Genomic DNA, 15,014 nt, shown 5'->3' with positions numbered 1-15,014 from the left:
CAGGGACTTTTCCCGCGCTCGAATCTACGTTTATGGCTACGATGTCATGAACAGTAAAGGCGCTCATGTAGGATCTCTTGCCACACAATTGCGCAATGCCCTCAATCTACTGCTCGGAAACGATGCCGTATGTGTATCCAGACTTTGTGTGATCCGTGGCTGATGCTCCTTACAGACTTGCAACCCCGTGATTTTCATAGCGCATAGTGCCGGGGGTTGATCGTCCAGGATGCACTTTTGAGCGAGGCAAAGCTCGAGAAATCCCGAACATTAAAGTGGACTAGAGGTTTGATTCTACTGGGATGTCCCTTCTTCAAGCATGAATCCGAATGGACGAAATTCGGAAATGCCATTGCGAAGCTGACGAAAGCCACTCAAGAACTCGACACTGTGAAGCTCAGCCAATTTGGTCAAATAAGCAGCCATTTTGCGTCTTGGGCGAAAACACCAGCGGCAAAAGAACTCTCCGTTTGGTCGTTTTACGAGAGATTGCCAATGTATCGCATGGGAACAGTATGTTAAGCTGAAGACTCGGGCTAATCTCGCCTGTTCATTTCTGACTGTGTCACAGATTGTACCCCAGGAATCAGCAGTGATCGATATTAATCAAAGCTCACCCCTTCCTCTAGATCATCTCGGTCTCTCCAAAGTTGATGGTCCATGGGATTCTCACTATCAATCTATTTGTGCGAAGTTGAGGGAGATGTCTGGCACGTCCAATGATTATCCAGAAGTCCCGGGAATAAAGCGTTCAGAAAGTCAAGACAGTCGAGAGATTGTTCTTAAAGCCTTTGATAGAAAGGATGTTGTAGGAAGAATTACCAGGCTAGCTTTAGCGCTCGAAGACGAAGGACATCCGGTGCGTGCTGAAGAGGCATACGAACAGGTCATCGAAAAGAGAAAACAGATTCAGAGACCTGGAGATGAGGTTCAATTATTCTGTGAAGGAAGAGTTTCCTGCATTCTACGAGGTCGAGGACTTTATGCGCAGGCTGAAGATCAATGTAGGCGGGTCCTAGACCTGAAGGTTCAATTTACGGGACCGACTTCAATCCTGACGTTGCAGACTGCTGGTGACCTGGCTTTAATCCTCAGAGATCAAGGGAATTTTGAGAAGGCCTACAACAAGATTCGTGACACGTTGGAGAGCGAGGCATGTAGCCCATATCAAGATGCATTGCATGTTCGCCTGGTCACTATCCTTGCCGCCATTTTGAAGAAACTCGGCTATTATGACCTATCCTTGTTCTTGACGAGAAAGGCTTTGAGTATCTCTGTCATGCGAAACGGTCTAGACGATCCTTTCACGCTGGAATTGATTTCGGAATTTTCACAAATTCTCATTGAAAAGGGTCAACATCACTTCGCAGAAGAAGTTGCACGTCGTGCTCTCGACGGCTTCGCAAAAGCTTATGGAGCAGATCACCCACAATCTATGAAAGCGGCCACGCGCCTTGCCAACACTTCAAGATTTCTGGGACAATTCGATAGTGCTATTGAAATGTTTGAGCGTACGCTAAAGGCGCAGGACCTGCACCTTGGTCCTGCTCATCCTGATACTGTTTCCACGAAATGTGGTCTTGCGGCAACCTACGCTTTGGAAATGCGCTTGCGTGACTCCGAAATCATGCTTCAACGGGTCATAGATCAACAAGAAACAATCTATGGCAATGATGATCATCCAGATGAGATTTGGACGAAGGAAGCGCTCAGACATGTGCGTGAAGCTAAGCAAGACTTACACCAAGATTCTTCTTGCGAGATTGCTACGGAGGAGCCAGCTCGCAGATTAGACAATTTCTTCAGGAAACCCTTTCGGAAGAACCAAGGAGAGCTCCAGCTTTTTGATGGCAGTGCTTTCTCGGTGGAGAATACTAACACAGTACATAGCCCTGACTACAAATTACGCATTGCAGCGATGAACAATGACCTTGTACAATTTAGGCAGATGTTCGACCTAAGCTCGAGAAAGACTGCTGTTGGTGGTATCTGTGGAACTGCCTTGCACGCTGCATGTTTTGTGGGAAATGTGGTGATGGTAGAGATGTTGTTGGACTCGGGAGTCAATTGCAATGTGCAAGGTGGAATCTTTGAGACACCGCTTCGCGCCGCATCATACAACGGGCACATGCACGTTGTGAAAGTCTTACTCGCGCGTGGCGCTGATGCAAGCGCCTGCGGAGATTTTGGAGGCTCTCCACTTCAAATTGCCTTGAGTATGGGCCACAGGGAATTAGTGCAGGCATTACTTGATGCTGGCGCCGATCCGAACGTCACTGATCACTGGTACGGAACAGCACTTCATGAGGCATCGATAGCTGGCGAGGAAGACATGGTCAGAATTCTTCTAGAAGCTGATGCAAAGCCTGCAAAAGTGACAGGGGTCTTTGGCACCGCACTTGGAGCTGCAGCGTGGAATGGGAATCTCAATGTCGTACGAATACTGATACAAAAAGGTGCAATGGTCGATACTCAATTCCAAGGGAGAATCGCGCTCAACTTAGCAGCCGCGGCAGGTCATAGAGATGTCATGACAGAGCTGCTGAAAGAGGCTATCAGCCCTAAAGCTCCCTTCGAACCAAGGAACAACAGTAGATCCAAAGGAAACTCGCACCCCCAGCTGGTCGTGAAAGACCATCAACCGACACTTCCGAATAAAGCTCCATCTCCGCACAAGACTAAACCTACAGGTGGAAAACAAAGGAAAGGGCTCAGAAAACTTGTCAACATATTGAGGCCCCGGTCTAAGAAGAAAAAGACCACGTCGTGAAAACCAATTATATTAATGTAAATGATATGAACGCCACAATGGATCTGTGGAGCTGAGTGTGTAATGAATTTAACGACTGGATGGGTTCACAAACATTTATGAAGACGGCTCGCCGTCAACTCTTGGTCTAGTTTTCTTTCTCTAATAGCTAATCAAATGTACATCCACATCATTCACTTCTTGATAGATGTTGGGACGTCAATCATTTTTTCTATAATCTTAGATCAACATCATTGTAATGTACAGGGACAAAGCAATCGTTCGTAACCTTTCAGCAAAAGCTACAACAATGTTAGAGCAGTCAACCTATCTAAGCCACGTTCTCGCCACTTTCCCCCTTCCTCTCCACAGGACCTGCTTGTGATATCTCTTTCCAATAGTCTTGTGTGGTGTTTGAATTTATATTCTTATGCCTAGTAAGGCTGGAGGATCAAGTATCCTGAAACCTGGACACCATTTCCACCAGACTATGGGATACTCTTGCTCTAAGAAACTATCGGATCATCTCTCGGTGCTCGCAATGCCGTAGATTTGAAAAGACAACAAAGCATCTATTCATGCAGCCGATTTGCTCCACCCAGAGTCCGTTCTCCTAGGCTTCAAATCGCCCTTTTGCCAATGGCGTAGCTTTCTGTGCATACTAAGGCGTCCTTTGTTTGCGACGTCCTTTATATGGCGGAGATTGAACACCATGACATACGTAGTAGATGCTATGATGATCGTTACAATGAAAAAGGATACCAGGCCTGCCTTCTTCGGCAGAGCGTTCATGCCGTAGATAGACTGGCTACCGTCAGCAGATGTTCATCCGTCGAAGCTAAATAAAACGTACGGTAGCGAGCGTCAGTGGAAGGTAAAAGATTGTCACCAACGTCAATAGGCGAATATTGCCGTTTTGCTCCGCAGCAAGTCGACCTTCCGCCACTGATGAAGCAGAGAAAAGCTAGGAAGTTCATGTCAAATTGCGCTATGATAGGGGTTACCAAAATTGTTACAATGACTTACACTGTCGCTCAGGCTTTGTATTTCTTGCCTTTTGCGCTCGATGCGATCTCGTAATTCGGTAAATTTTTCTTTATAGTGGTCAATATCTTTTCTCACCTCATCATAATCTGAAAGTCTGTCGTCTGCAAGGTTCGTTGAGATAAAAATGTTCGGTAGAGAGCGTAGAGTTCCATCTATATGTTCTGCGAACAGGCGGAGAGATTGCAGGGCCCAAAAGTACGTCTTGGAGTTTGTAAAATTCCGATCCTCGAAAAGGATGCCTTGTCTTAATTTGTCATCGAAGGTCACGGAGCTCTAGAGACTGTTCAGCATACAGGAGCAGTAAGGAAACATTCAGATCTCGGCTGAGCCTACTGGAAGCGTCGTTTGTTCGTCGAGCGAGTCCAAGACTTCTCCCCACATGTGTGCGATCATAAAAATATTGTTGCGAATCCAGCTCACTACAGGCATTCTCCGTCCCTGAACGTCATCGTTCGGGTCCAAGGGACTCAAAACTATCATTAAAGAAGGCTCATCGACCGACATACCACCGACCCATGTCATACTAAATTTCTCTTCTCGAATGTGTTTTGTGCCAGTCGCACCAATGCCAAAGATACCACTGTGAGACAACGGAGCACAGTCCTCGGCTGGAATATGGTCCGTTAAAGTGAAGTACGGAATCGTGAAAGCAACAATCTTCATTAGGCATAGCGTTAGCAAAGTACCTTACTTGGCTCTTCATTGTCATTCCACTGACATGCTTGCCCCGCTCAAAGCCGTGGCCCTCGTTGTAATGCCTATCGACATGGTTCGTGCTTAAATGTCTTCGAAGCGCAGCGTATACGGTTGTAAAGTCATGATCTCTGTCCTTTGAGGCACAAAGTAAGACAGTACTCAGAGCACTAGGTGTGAAGGCATTGATGATACTCGTCATAATAAGCAGTGCTTCTAGATCACACCAAGTTTTAGGAACGTCAAACATACATACGTCTCTTCACAGATTTCTCGAGTGTTCTCTATGGAAACGAAAGATTTTAGTCTAGTGAGAGATACGACAGTTCGGAGACATTAAGAGAGGATACCTGACTGAATAGAACACGCTGAAGTTCATTTTCTTTGTCTTTCATCAATTTAAGATTGGTCCTAGTGTCTAAGGTAATTTGTCGTTTCTCGTCAAAATCTGTCACTGAAAATGCTTGATCAAAGTCGCTAGGGTCTTGAAGGAACTGAAAGTCCCTTTCGAATGTGAAGCGTGTCAGATCCGTGAGCGCATTTGCTGTGATGAACCTCACCGCAGGATCGGCGGCATCAACGTCTGAAAGATCTAGATGCAGACGATGAGATACAGCTCCTAAGTCGTCTGGAGGTACAAGTTACATCTTCGCAAACCACCTGCGCAGCCTGGCTCGTCTCTCCTCTCATCGATACGTTTTCGCAAAAGAGCGTTGCTCCAAGGCAAGGCCCAGTCGGCAGGCATCTCGGTCTTTTCGTCGCGGGAAATCTTAGGAACAGTCCCTGCAGTCTCTGAGCTCATTCCTGGGGATTTTTCGCCCCCTTTGATGGGAAATGATGATCATTAGCCAAATGCAGGTGTAGAAATGGACGAGATTTATGACATAAGTGATATATGAATACGCACCCATTACTTTTCCGGCGGCCTCGCGCTTTTCTTCGGCCGCATTCTCTGATGGTAGGCCTAGTAAGTTTCTAAGACATTGGGCTTGATTCGCTTGATGTTGCTGAAGCTGCGCGAGCAGCTCTTCTGCCTTAGGCTTGTCTATCGCTGGCATTGCACCTTCCAGAATTCATCACCGTTTCTGCGTGTAAAAAGAGACCCTCAGCAAGACTTGGCACAGTCAAGGTCGCTTAATCCTCCCTTATGAGTAAATCTATACTGAAGTACGCGCAAACGTGCATCGATGCTGCAGTAAGCCGTATAGAGAGTCGACATCAGCTGAAGAAGTGAATTTCATTACTCCGGGCACTCAGCCCCGGAAAGGCTGAATTTAGGGGTCGGCACTGCCGCCCGGTAGCCGCCGGATGACAGCTGGGTGAAGGCCTTGTACGCAAAAGTTTGTCTTGATGCATCAGATGGCAGTAGCAACGTCTCGCTTTTATAGACGCTACATATTTCGATGCCCGGATCAATAGGAGTCTCTGGCTGCCATGAGCGCGATGGACGCTGGGAGAGACGTATGCCCTTGGCAGCACGGTTCCAATGGCTACTACTAAATGAAGCAAATTGATCAGGTAATGATATGTGATCAAGACCGGATTCTAGTAACGTAAGCTTTCTGCTTGCTTCGCCTGCATCTAGCCTCTTCAGTCGAGCTAAGCTAGTCTTCTCCAAGGACTAAAGTGTACTCCTGAACCGACTACATAAATTGACAGTAGTATTCCTGCACGCAACCAAAGGTCTAAAAAACAGGATCCGTGACGATCATACCAAGTAGCTAAATCTGATAGCGATGCCTGCAGTTGAGGATTGCCTGCATTGTCACAGAGAATTGTAGATACATCCAGAAACACAGAGTGATTGATAGATGCAGATCATGACCTGGCGTCAATCAGAAATATGTTAAAAAAGGCTATCCTGCCGGCCTTTGATCTCCTCAAAGTGGAGCTCTGTCCTGGCCTCATCTCACTTTAGGGCAGGAACGCTCTTTTTACTTAAATCAAGATATGGTATGTCCCACAGTCACACTCGCTGCTGTCGTTCGTTCGACCTCATAAATAACTCTGATTAGCAGCTGCCCTGTCTCTTGAGTGCTTCTCATTTTGCTGAGCATTTGACACGTCACCCTAGCAATATCGAACGAGCACTTGCCCGCCTTCAGCTCATTGGGAGGACCAGCAAGTCGCAAGGCTCGTAAGCAACATCTGCTGTGCCCCAAACCCCGACTGTCACTTCATTCTGCTCCTTTTCGCCACCAGAACGTGAACAATATTTGACCGCGCGGGCCGTCTTTAGCCTCATATCAGAGACTATTTGCCAGCGTCCTAGATAGGTAATCTTGTCACCATCACCACGCAATGATGGCAATACTTATTGACGCTTTTCCCCTCGCGGGCAGAATGTCTAGCTTTGAACCCGGAGCGAAGGTTTGGTTTGCTCTTTTGAACATAGTGCAATTTTCCGGACGCTACCGCAGCAGCATGATTGTGATCAAACGTCAGCAATGTCGCAATATAAGGGCCGTCAAAACGTTATCAAGTTAGGCTCAGTAATTTAAACTTGATCAAGGATGTATTGCATGATGTCATTCACCCATGATAGTCGCTGACACCCAGTCCAATCATTTCGAATATAATGGGGCCTCCTTCCACTGCTATCCACGCAATCCCTGATACAGTGTTAGCATTTACCCCCATATACAAGAATATTGAATGTTATACCAGCGTAGACAATCAGTTTCGTCACCACTTCGACATCATAGCGGACACGAGGCTTCTCAAGCTTTGAGAACATCTCTCTATCTTCCTTCTCATGACGTCGTCGTTCTTGGCTTGGTTGCCGACTAGGAACGGCGCTGTTCGATCCATGCTCTGATGGTGTGTATAGTGCTGACTCTGCGCTTAACATTGACTCGTACAAATTCGAACTCGACGAAGCAGGAGTCGGCAGCATGACCGGCGTCAGGCGTCTTGCAGTGCTGTTCGACGCCGGAAGGCTAAAGTATTCCGACTTTTCGCCTCTGTCCTGCGCTTTCTGCTCGCGTTTACTTGCCCTTCTTTGCTTCTCTCGAGAAGCTAAAGCTTCGTACGCATCCGCCTGGGACTGTGGACCTATTGACACGGATCGACTTCTTCTGGGGTGCCGCAACAACGTGAGCAAAGAGGGAATTTCAGATACTGCAGGTAATACTTCGTCCGTCTTGAGCTGTTCCGGTACCGTTGTATATTCTCTATTCAGCATGTCAGTCTCGGCCATTTTCTACCGGTGACGTTGGCCATACGAAGCTTGCACGAAAAATCTTCTAGCATGATTGAGGCCTAATTTCTCTATCATTCGGAATAGTGGCGGCAAGACCAAGTGTAGTGTGGGTTTCATGGTTTCTCTCCAAGCAAAGACCATTAGTATGCCAAATATAACACGCGCGATCACCTTGGGCCATCCAAGATTTTCAAGCTCAAATGGTACGGTCGCGGGACCTTGCGTCTGCCAAGCGAGCTCGTTCCGTGCAAAATGCCAGCTTCCACAAAACACACCGATGACGACGCCTGCAAAAGCCACGCTGTCGTCAAAACATGGGCAGTCATCGGCCGGCTCTGGATGAATTCGGACAAGGAGAAGTATCAACAGTACAAGATTGATCAGCGAGGTAAAGGAGCCAGTGTATAAGAGAAAGTCAAACGCTTCACCAAAGCGAAATTGCAGTGCCGACAGACCAGCCCCAAGCACACCACCAACGACAACATCCAGAAAGCCGTGCATACCACAATAGAGCCGTCCAAGAATTATTGATGTTGCGTAGCAGCAAAATATTACCTGTAGTGTAGGTTTCAAGTATGGTTGTGACGTTGTGTCGAACGAGGACAGTACAAAGAGCGCGTAGACAGCCACGGAGACAGCATTAGTCGAGTGCGTTGACGGGAAGCCGTACTCGAGAGCTACTGAATGAGACATAGTGATCCTGTGAAGCGGGGGCGACAGAGGCCTGGGGAGGCACCACATATCCTTGACAAATCCGCTAACAAACACCCCTGAGGCAAGCACCTGGACCATGGCCCTTGCTACGCTTGTATATCCGCACCAGAAGAGGAGGGGCAAGAAGATCATGAAGAACGTATGTGTTCCAAGATTGGCTGTAATCGAGAAGTATGTGTCTAAGGCGGGAGAGCGTACGCTGTTCTGAATTCGGGCGAGATAGGGTGTTTCCCATCGGATCAGAGGGATCAGTCTCTGACGAGGGATGTATCGCCATGTTGGTAGCTTGGTTCTGTCTATTCGGTTATGAGCGAGAGACCCCGAAACATAGATTGCAAAAGCTCACAATGATCCAGACTCCTCAATCCAGCGTCTTGTTTCTCGACGCCTGCGACGAATGGAAGTGAAGGGAGGGGCTCCAAGAGCTTTTCAGGATGAGCCATTCCGACAAGAATACGCCCGTTCGTCACGCCATCAGGACTGTGACTACTAACGCGCTCTCATTTCGTTTCATGACATGATGCAATCTAATGAGCATCGCGAGTCAAAATCCAAATTACAAGATCGGAGATTACGGAAATAAGAATTTGGCCGGTCGCTTGGTCGACCATGGATCCAAATCAACAAACGCCAAGAGCAGCTCCACCATGCAGTCTTCATGAATTTTGCAAGCATACCATAATTCAACCCTGCTTTCCACAGAGTATCTCATCCGAGACATTCCATCAGCAGTATACTTTTCGTACATCACAGCAGCTTGAGGGGTCGCTCTCGCCGGCTCACGTTGCCCTTTCCCTACAATGTCTACTCCCACAACGAATTATGACAATTATGACTTCCTACGCCGTGGCTCTCGCAGGACAGGAACCATTCACTCTCAATCTGGCTCAATCTCACCGCGTCGCAAACCAATCGCAAGAACACAAAGCACACGTTATAGCGATGGGACCATAGCGAGTGGCAGCGCGAACACCTCTGGAACCAACATCACACAACCTCCCCAGTACTCGAAGAAATTCGTGGTCGTAGGAGATGGCGGATGTGGCAAGACATGTCTGTTGATCAGCTATAGCCAGGGCTACTTCCCAGAGGTTGGTAATCAATATTCTCAATAAAAAGGATTGCAGCTGACGATACAATCAGAAATATGTACCTACCGTCTTCGAGAACTACATCACCAATACCGATCAGAAGTCAACGGGAAAGACAGTCGAACTTGCTCTTTGGGACACTGCAGGCCAGGAAGAGTATGACCGACTCCGTCCTCTCTCATACCCAGAGACAGATCTCCTGTTCGTCTGCTTTGCCATTGATTGCCCAAACTCACTTGAGAATGTGATGGACAAGGTAATTGTTTCCTTTCCCTCATTTTTCCTCGTTATTCGATGCTCGACTATGCATATTCTGACATGACCCACTAGTGGTTCCCAGAGGTCCTCCACTTCTGCCCCACCACCCCATTGATTCTCGTTGGTCTCAAGTCCGATCTCCGCCAACAAAAACGTTGCATAGAGCTTCTCAAGACCCAGGGTTTGACACCAGTCACGCCAGAGCAAGGCCAGGGCGTGGCTAAGCAGATGGGCGCGACGTACGTCGAATGCTCAAGCAGGGAGATGAACGGCGTCCATGAGGTCTTTGAGCTTGCGATAGAAATGGCAGTCGGGAGGGAGGTCAAGATGAAGGAGGAGCGAGAACGATGGGCTGCTAGTGGCGGTGATACTGGCGGACGAGGGAGGAAGATCAAAAAGAGAGGATGCCCAATACTATGATGTTCGTTGAGCGAGAGGTTGCGTTGATGGTGTGGGAAATGGTTGCATAGCCAGAGTTCTGCTTTATTCTCTGATTAGCGTTTTGGCTTTCAATGTTATGCTGATAGGGAAGCCACATACTTAGACTCATGCGTCACGAGCACCGGTAATGAACATACAAAGGTCACTGACCAACTTGCATATACCACAATTCTCCTGCATTGGCTTTCACAGACATATCGGCTTCGTCTTTACGGCTTTCATTGCAATGACAACTCTCAGGTCCATCGCCTAACCATTTTCCCCACCTGAATTCTCATCATCTTCCACGAGAGCCCGATCTATTCCTCCCCGTCTTCGCCTGCCTCACCTCACCACCATCCGCCCCTCCTCCTTCCTCGCCACTATCCTCCCCCCTTTCCTCCTCTTCCCCTTCACTTCCCTCCTCCTTCTCCGCTTCCGCAGTCTCATCTTTCGCCATCACTCCCTCAAATTGCGACCACAAGGCCTCCACGGCACCAAACTCGTTGCCCACCGTGATCACGCCCTCGAGACTCCGATTCAATTTGTTGATGTTTTGCAGGACATGTTCCATGGCAAGGGAAATGTCATTTATGAGGGCAGCGCGTTGGGTGTAGAAGGAAGATGAGCCCGCGGAAAGGGCCTTGGGAGAGGAGGGAGCGTTCCGTGATGACATATTGTGATGGTGTTGGTGAGAAGGGGAAGGGGAAGGGGAGACGCGATGAGGTGAGGCGAGCGGCATACTGTGCACATTCGGTGCCCGGCATTAGGGTTTAGCGCGCTGTGCAAAAGCTCTCCATCTTTCATTATGTACTTGTAGACCAAAAAATTTCGGGATGCGGTGCTCTTTGATGCATTGAGTATCACTTGGTACTTTTATGTGCTCAGTATAGGATGCCAATCTTTGATGCAATGATAAGAAAATGTGAGCAACATCGAAAATGCTGCACGGAGTCATAAAGCAGAGTCATAAGGGACGCTTCTGGCACTCGACTCCATGTGTGGATTGCGATCCTTTTTCATCTATACATTGATCAACTCTTAGTGCTCTAGAGCTCTATGCCACAGTCTAGTACATCTTGATTGTTGCCAATGCCGTACTTCCAGGAGCTATTTGCAACAAAGTAGCCACCACTTGACTCCATTATTGGATTCACTTAGCCGACTGCTCGAGATCCTCTTGCGGGGGCGTCTATCCATAGCCAATGGAGTTCCATTCTCTCCCGTCGATATCTTCTTTTTCCTGGTGCCAGGCAGGAGCGGCAAGTTGTGGATCATCATCAGATGAGTATGTCATCAGCTGTGCAGTTCCGGCTAGTTCGCAAAGATCTTGTTGCGCAGGTGCCATTAGAATATCTTCGTCAATCATCTCTCATCTGGTCCGAAGGAGGGGACGCGCTCATACGAGAATCTCGGCTGAGGCAAGTCTTGTAAGTGCACAGGCCTTTGTTCTATTGAAGAGGTTTCCGTTCGTCGTGCGCTGCGATTCAAAGGCTGTAAAGGGGTAGCGCCTGAATAGGACGTTGACTCTTGATTGACGTCATCATTTGCCCATTCTGATCTCTTTGGTCGATTTCCCGCTATCGACTGAGTTGAAGAATTCATGGTCACGAAGTAAGGTTTCGGAGTCTTGTGCTCGTAAGCACCTTCGAGGCCGCCTGGGTCTAATCATTGCGGTCAGTGTCAAACATGTTTTCGATCCTCCTCCCAAAAGAGCGGACTTACCTAGCAAATTATTGATGAGCTCACAAATGGGTGGTACCCATACAGCGACGGCTACTACCTGGCCAAAGTTCCATACTGTGCTGTAAATATGGTTGTCCGCAAACCATTTCAAATTCTTCATGAACAAGCCAAAGAACCACCCGTAGAGCCCCGTGAAAGTCCAATAAGTCAAAAGTCTAATGAGCTGAACAGTGAAGATTTGATACCTTTTTTGCTGGAGCGAGGCTTGCACATAAGGCCATGGACTTGTCACGTCTTTCATATTGTCGTGGTGAACGCTCATAGCGCCAGTGTTCTGCCTCGTGCTGAACATTGAGAGCGGCTCTTGGCCTTCCATTGCCCGCGTTTCACGTTGCTCTTGCAGCGAAGACCATTGACGTCGGACCGTCTCGGGCATCTTTCGCATGCTTCTCAACTTTTCCCAGCATCGCTGCAGAGCTCGCATTGAGTTCTCATTATGCCATAGTGACCGGCAGGTTTTGTAACACAAGATGAGGACGAAAACTACTACGCTGAACTTGTACAGCATCCACACCATTGTATCTATGTTGCCCTTGTTAGTATAATCATTTGCAGAGGTAGAAAAGCCAGAGCCAATAGATGTGAAGCAGTATATCCAAGGTTGCTTGCCATCACAGTCAGGTGTGCCATCTTTGTTGTATAGAACGTCAAGAGCCGCCTTATCTCGATCGTTGATTGAAAATTGACCCAGCACGCTCAACGAGCCAGTCGCAACGACTATCGATGCAAAAGCGAGGAACGTAGGATACCAGTAAATGTCATGCACAAGATGTAGATTGAAAAGGGTGAAGGTGACTGGCAGATAACCACCGACAGCAATCAATTTAAGAAATCCATAGTTGAGGTAAATTTGCTGTAGATTTTTGGGTTCGAGGCCCCCTCGCTTCACGATCTTGATAGCTGCCACGTTGATCGCGGCCATAAAGATGCATTGAGTTTTGTGAAAGTCGACTACGGCTGCGACAATGCTAGGAATATATTTTGTAGCCAAGGTCAATTCAGCGCTTTCGATCCTGTTCGTCCGATCTTTCGATCGGCTGTACACTAACTTAATGACAGACGGCGCAATGTATTTCAAGGTTAAGGACGTCACGAAGAGGAGGAGAGCAAGACCAACATGGACCCAGTAAGAGATGTATACCTTTTGTCTGTTAGTCTGAAAAGCTTCGAGGTCTTGGCCGGCCGCTCACCCCAATACCCCCAATATCATTGTCAAGCTTGATGTCGTCTCCTAGATTGGTACAGACATAGTAGACTAGATCTTGACCATACGAAAACAGCCTCTGCGACCACGGGGTAGCATGCGACTGCCAGTCACTGCCTTCTTCATCGGACTCAATCTCAGATTTGCAATTCGGGCTCTGGTCGCATTTCGAGCGAAGACAGGAGTATATTTTCGCTGCCGTGGCATTGGCGGTGGCGTTTCGATCGGGGGTTGCCAGATGCATATCTGAAAAGTTTTCAACGTCCGGTAGTATTGGTACCTGATCAGGATTGGAGAGTTTATAACTAGGCTCATCATCACTATCTGACGTGGTCAGATTGTCAGCCAAAAATGCGACGCTTGCACAGTTGTGCAACGTTTCGATGTCTCGAAAGGCGTCCTTCTCGCAGACGGAAGAGCAATCCATAGCGTGCGAACCATTAGGTGTACAATCATCATAAAACATATAATTTGCAAAAGTAGTTGAATTGCTGTACTCATAGTGATCGGCAACATTGATAGCTTCTTGAAGGTTGTAGGTGTTCCTCGAGGAGTTTTCATCGTCAGTGGGTATTATGCTTCCCTTCCACGGAGAAATGGGCAGAAGAAGTAAGACAAGCTCATATACAACCATCTCTCCAGGCAAGGACGGCAAGAACGTCACCACAGAGTGACTTGACAAAGTTCGACACCAACGATTCGTGTATAGACCTCCAGGGAAGATTAGTCTGAAGAATCAGATCATCCAGGACGAGAGGCAATAAATGGAATTCAAGTTTCGCGAATACGGTGAAAATATATTCTCGTCTGTCAGTCGGTTTTCTCAAATTTGTATTGCAAAGATATGGCGTGTCGTCAAGTGCATGATCACTTTTCCAGAGCGCAAAGAAGCAACAAGGTTGCAGAGGCAAGAGAGGCACAGAGACCGCGCAATTATCAATAGGGCTGTAGTTACTTTGCACTAACACCCGAAAAGCGGCAAAAGATCAAGATCGACATGCGCCGCTCACCATCAGCTGGATGACAGAGACAATCAAGGGTCTCATAGGTCAGCCCTGTCGGCATCTCTCTAGTCTCTTCCATCGCCAAAGTATCGAGCTTGTGATTCGGTCTAGATGCATCGTACCGAAAGTATTAGCTTGTAGGGGTATCGACTTTACCGTCTTACAGCAGAGGACGAGGAGCCCGTCTGGAAATTCGGAGAGGGTGGGCGAGCTGATTTATTTCTTGTGCGGCTACTTCGTCGAATCTGCATCACACCTCGAGCGGTGTGCCTGCTGACAGCGTAAGGCAACAGATATCGTCCTCCGCTTCTTTCTCCGGGCATTTGGTTGGCCTGTATGAAATAGCAGTATCCTATAGATTTCAAATGTGGTAGAGGGATGACTCATTCCTAAATGGACGGCATGGCGTCTCCTATCGCTTTCCGCGCCGCTGTCAGTTGCGCAATAGGCCAGATCCTATCTTGAATGAAGTGTACTAAGTAGGGCTCTGCGGCTCATCAATTTTAATTCTTAAGGTTGTCAACATCCCAGTGGCTCCCGCGAACCCTATGGAGTGGAATGCCTTGGATGCCTGAAGTACCTCATGGCTGTTAACTCGCAGCGTGCTGTCTTACTGAATCGCACATGTCTGTATGGTACTGACCTTGAAGGAAACTGAGCACAATAAACCTCTTTCTGCCAATGGTAGGGTTTTGGTCGGCCAAGCGTAGAAATGGTGAAAGCCACCAAGGCTCCGCCGCCATCTTTAGCCTATCGTTCAGACTTATTCTAGATCACGCCACGAGCTAAGAAAAGGGACAGGCCAACATGCTAGCTATCGATATTTGGCTTTGGTAAGTACGTACGTCGTTCGTGATTTTTCTCTGTTTGATTTCCTCGTCGCGAC

General features: G+C 47.8%; 7 protein-coding genes across 7 annotated transcripts; 2 read left to right on the top strand and 5 right to left on the bottom strand.

Moving 5' to 3' along the window:
* Positions 1-46: 46 nt before the first annotated feature.
* Positions 47-2,770, top strand: KY384_007847 (uncharacterized protein; the record flags this gene model as incomplete). The annotated part of the gene is made up of 3 exons (XM_044816336.1): positions 47-127; positions 208-513; positions 572-2,770. 3 exons carry the CDS (start codon positions 47-49, stop codon positions 2,768-2,770), a joined length of 2,586 nt encoding a protein of 861 aa, XP_044666976.1.
* A 555-nt stretch (positions 2,771-3,325) lies between these two features.
* KY384_007846 (uncharacterized protein) lies at positions 3,326-4,691 on the bottom strand (the record flags this gene model as incomplete). Its single annotated transcript, XM_044816335.1, has 5 exons — positions 3,326-3,553; positions 3,603-3,713; positions 3,776-4,069; positions 4,130-4,453; positions 4,488-4,691. The coding sequence occupies 5 exons, from the start codon at positions 4,689-4,691 to the stop codon at positions 3,326-3,328; spliced, it is 1,161 nt and encodes a 386-aa protein (XP_044666975.1).
* A 100-nt stretch (positions 4,692-4,791) lies between these two features.
* KY384_007845 (uncharacterized protein) lies at positions 4,792-5,547 on the bottom strand (the record flags this gene model as incomplete). The annotated part of the gene is made up of 3 exons (XM_044816334.1): positions 4,792-5,117; positions 5,147-5,311; positions 5,397-5,547. 3 exons carry the CDS (start codon positions 5,545-5,547, stop codon positions 4,792-4,794), a joined length of 642 nt encoding a protein of 213 aa, XP_044666974.1.
* A 1,565-nt stretch (positions 5,548-7,112) lies between these two features.
* Positions 7,113-7,688, bottom strand: KY384_007844 (uncharacterized protein; the record flags this gene model as incomplete). The annotated part of the gene is made up of 1 exon (XM_044816333.1): positions 7,113-7,688. One exon carries the CDS (start codon positions 7,686-7,688, stop codon positions 7,113-7,115), a length of 576 nt encoding a protein of 191 aa, XP_044666973.1.
* A 1,517-nt stretch (positions 7,689-9,205) lies between these two features.
* KY384_007843 (uncharacterized protein) lies at positions 9,206-10,174 on the top strand (the record flags this gene model as incomplete). The annotated part of the gene is made up of 3 exons (XM_044816332.1): positions 9,206-9,496; positions 9,549-9,752; positions 9,839-10,174. The coding sequence occupies 3 exons, from the start codon at positions 9,206-9,208 to the stop codon at positions 10,172-10,174; spliced, it is 831 nt and encodes a 276-aa protein (XP_044666972.1).
* Positions 10,175-10,472: 298 nt separating this feature from the next.
* KY384_007842 (uncharacterized protein) lies at positions 10,473-10,850 on the bottom strand (the record flags this gene model as incomplete). The annotated part of the gene is made up of 1 exon (XM_044816331.1): positions 10,473-10,850. The coding sequence occupies one exon, from the start codon at positions 10,848-10,850 to the stop codon at positions 10,473-10,475; it is 378 nt and encodes a 125-aa protein (XP_044666971.1).
* Positions 10,851-11,539: 689 nt separating this feature from the next.
* Positions 11,540-13,758, bottom strand: KY384_007841 (uncharacterized protein; the record flags this gene model as incomplete). Its single annotated transcript, XM_044816330.1, has 3 exons — positions 11,540-11,838; positions 11,900-13,061; positions 13,111-13,758. 3 exons carry the CDS (start codon positions 13,756-13,758, stop codon positions 11,540-11,542), a joined length of 2,109 nt encoding a protein of 702 aa, XP_044666970.1.
* Between the last annotated feature and the right edge of the window lie 1,256 nt (positions 13,759-15,014).

The sequence above is a fragment of the Bacidia gigantensis genome (genome assembly GCF_019456465.1).
Source record: "Bacidia gigantensis strain McMullin 20006 chromosome Unknown contig_278, whole genome shotgun sequence".
Classification (NCBI taxonomy): Eukaryota; Fungi; Ascomycota; class Lecanoromycetes; order Lecanorales; family Ramalinaceae; genus Bacidia; species Bacidia gigantensis.
The sequence above is the reverse complement of the archived record's forward strand: the minus strand, read 5'-3'. Positions and strand labels throughout refer to the sequence as shown.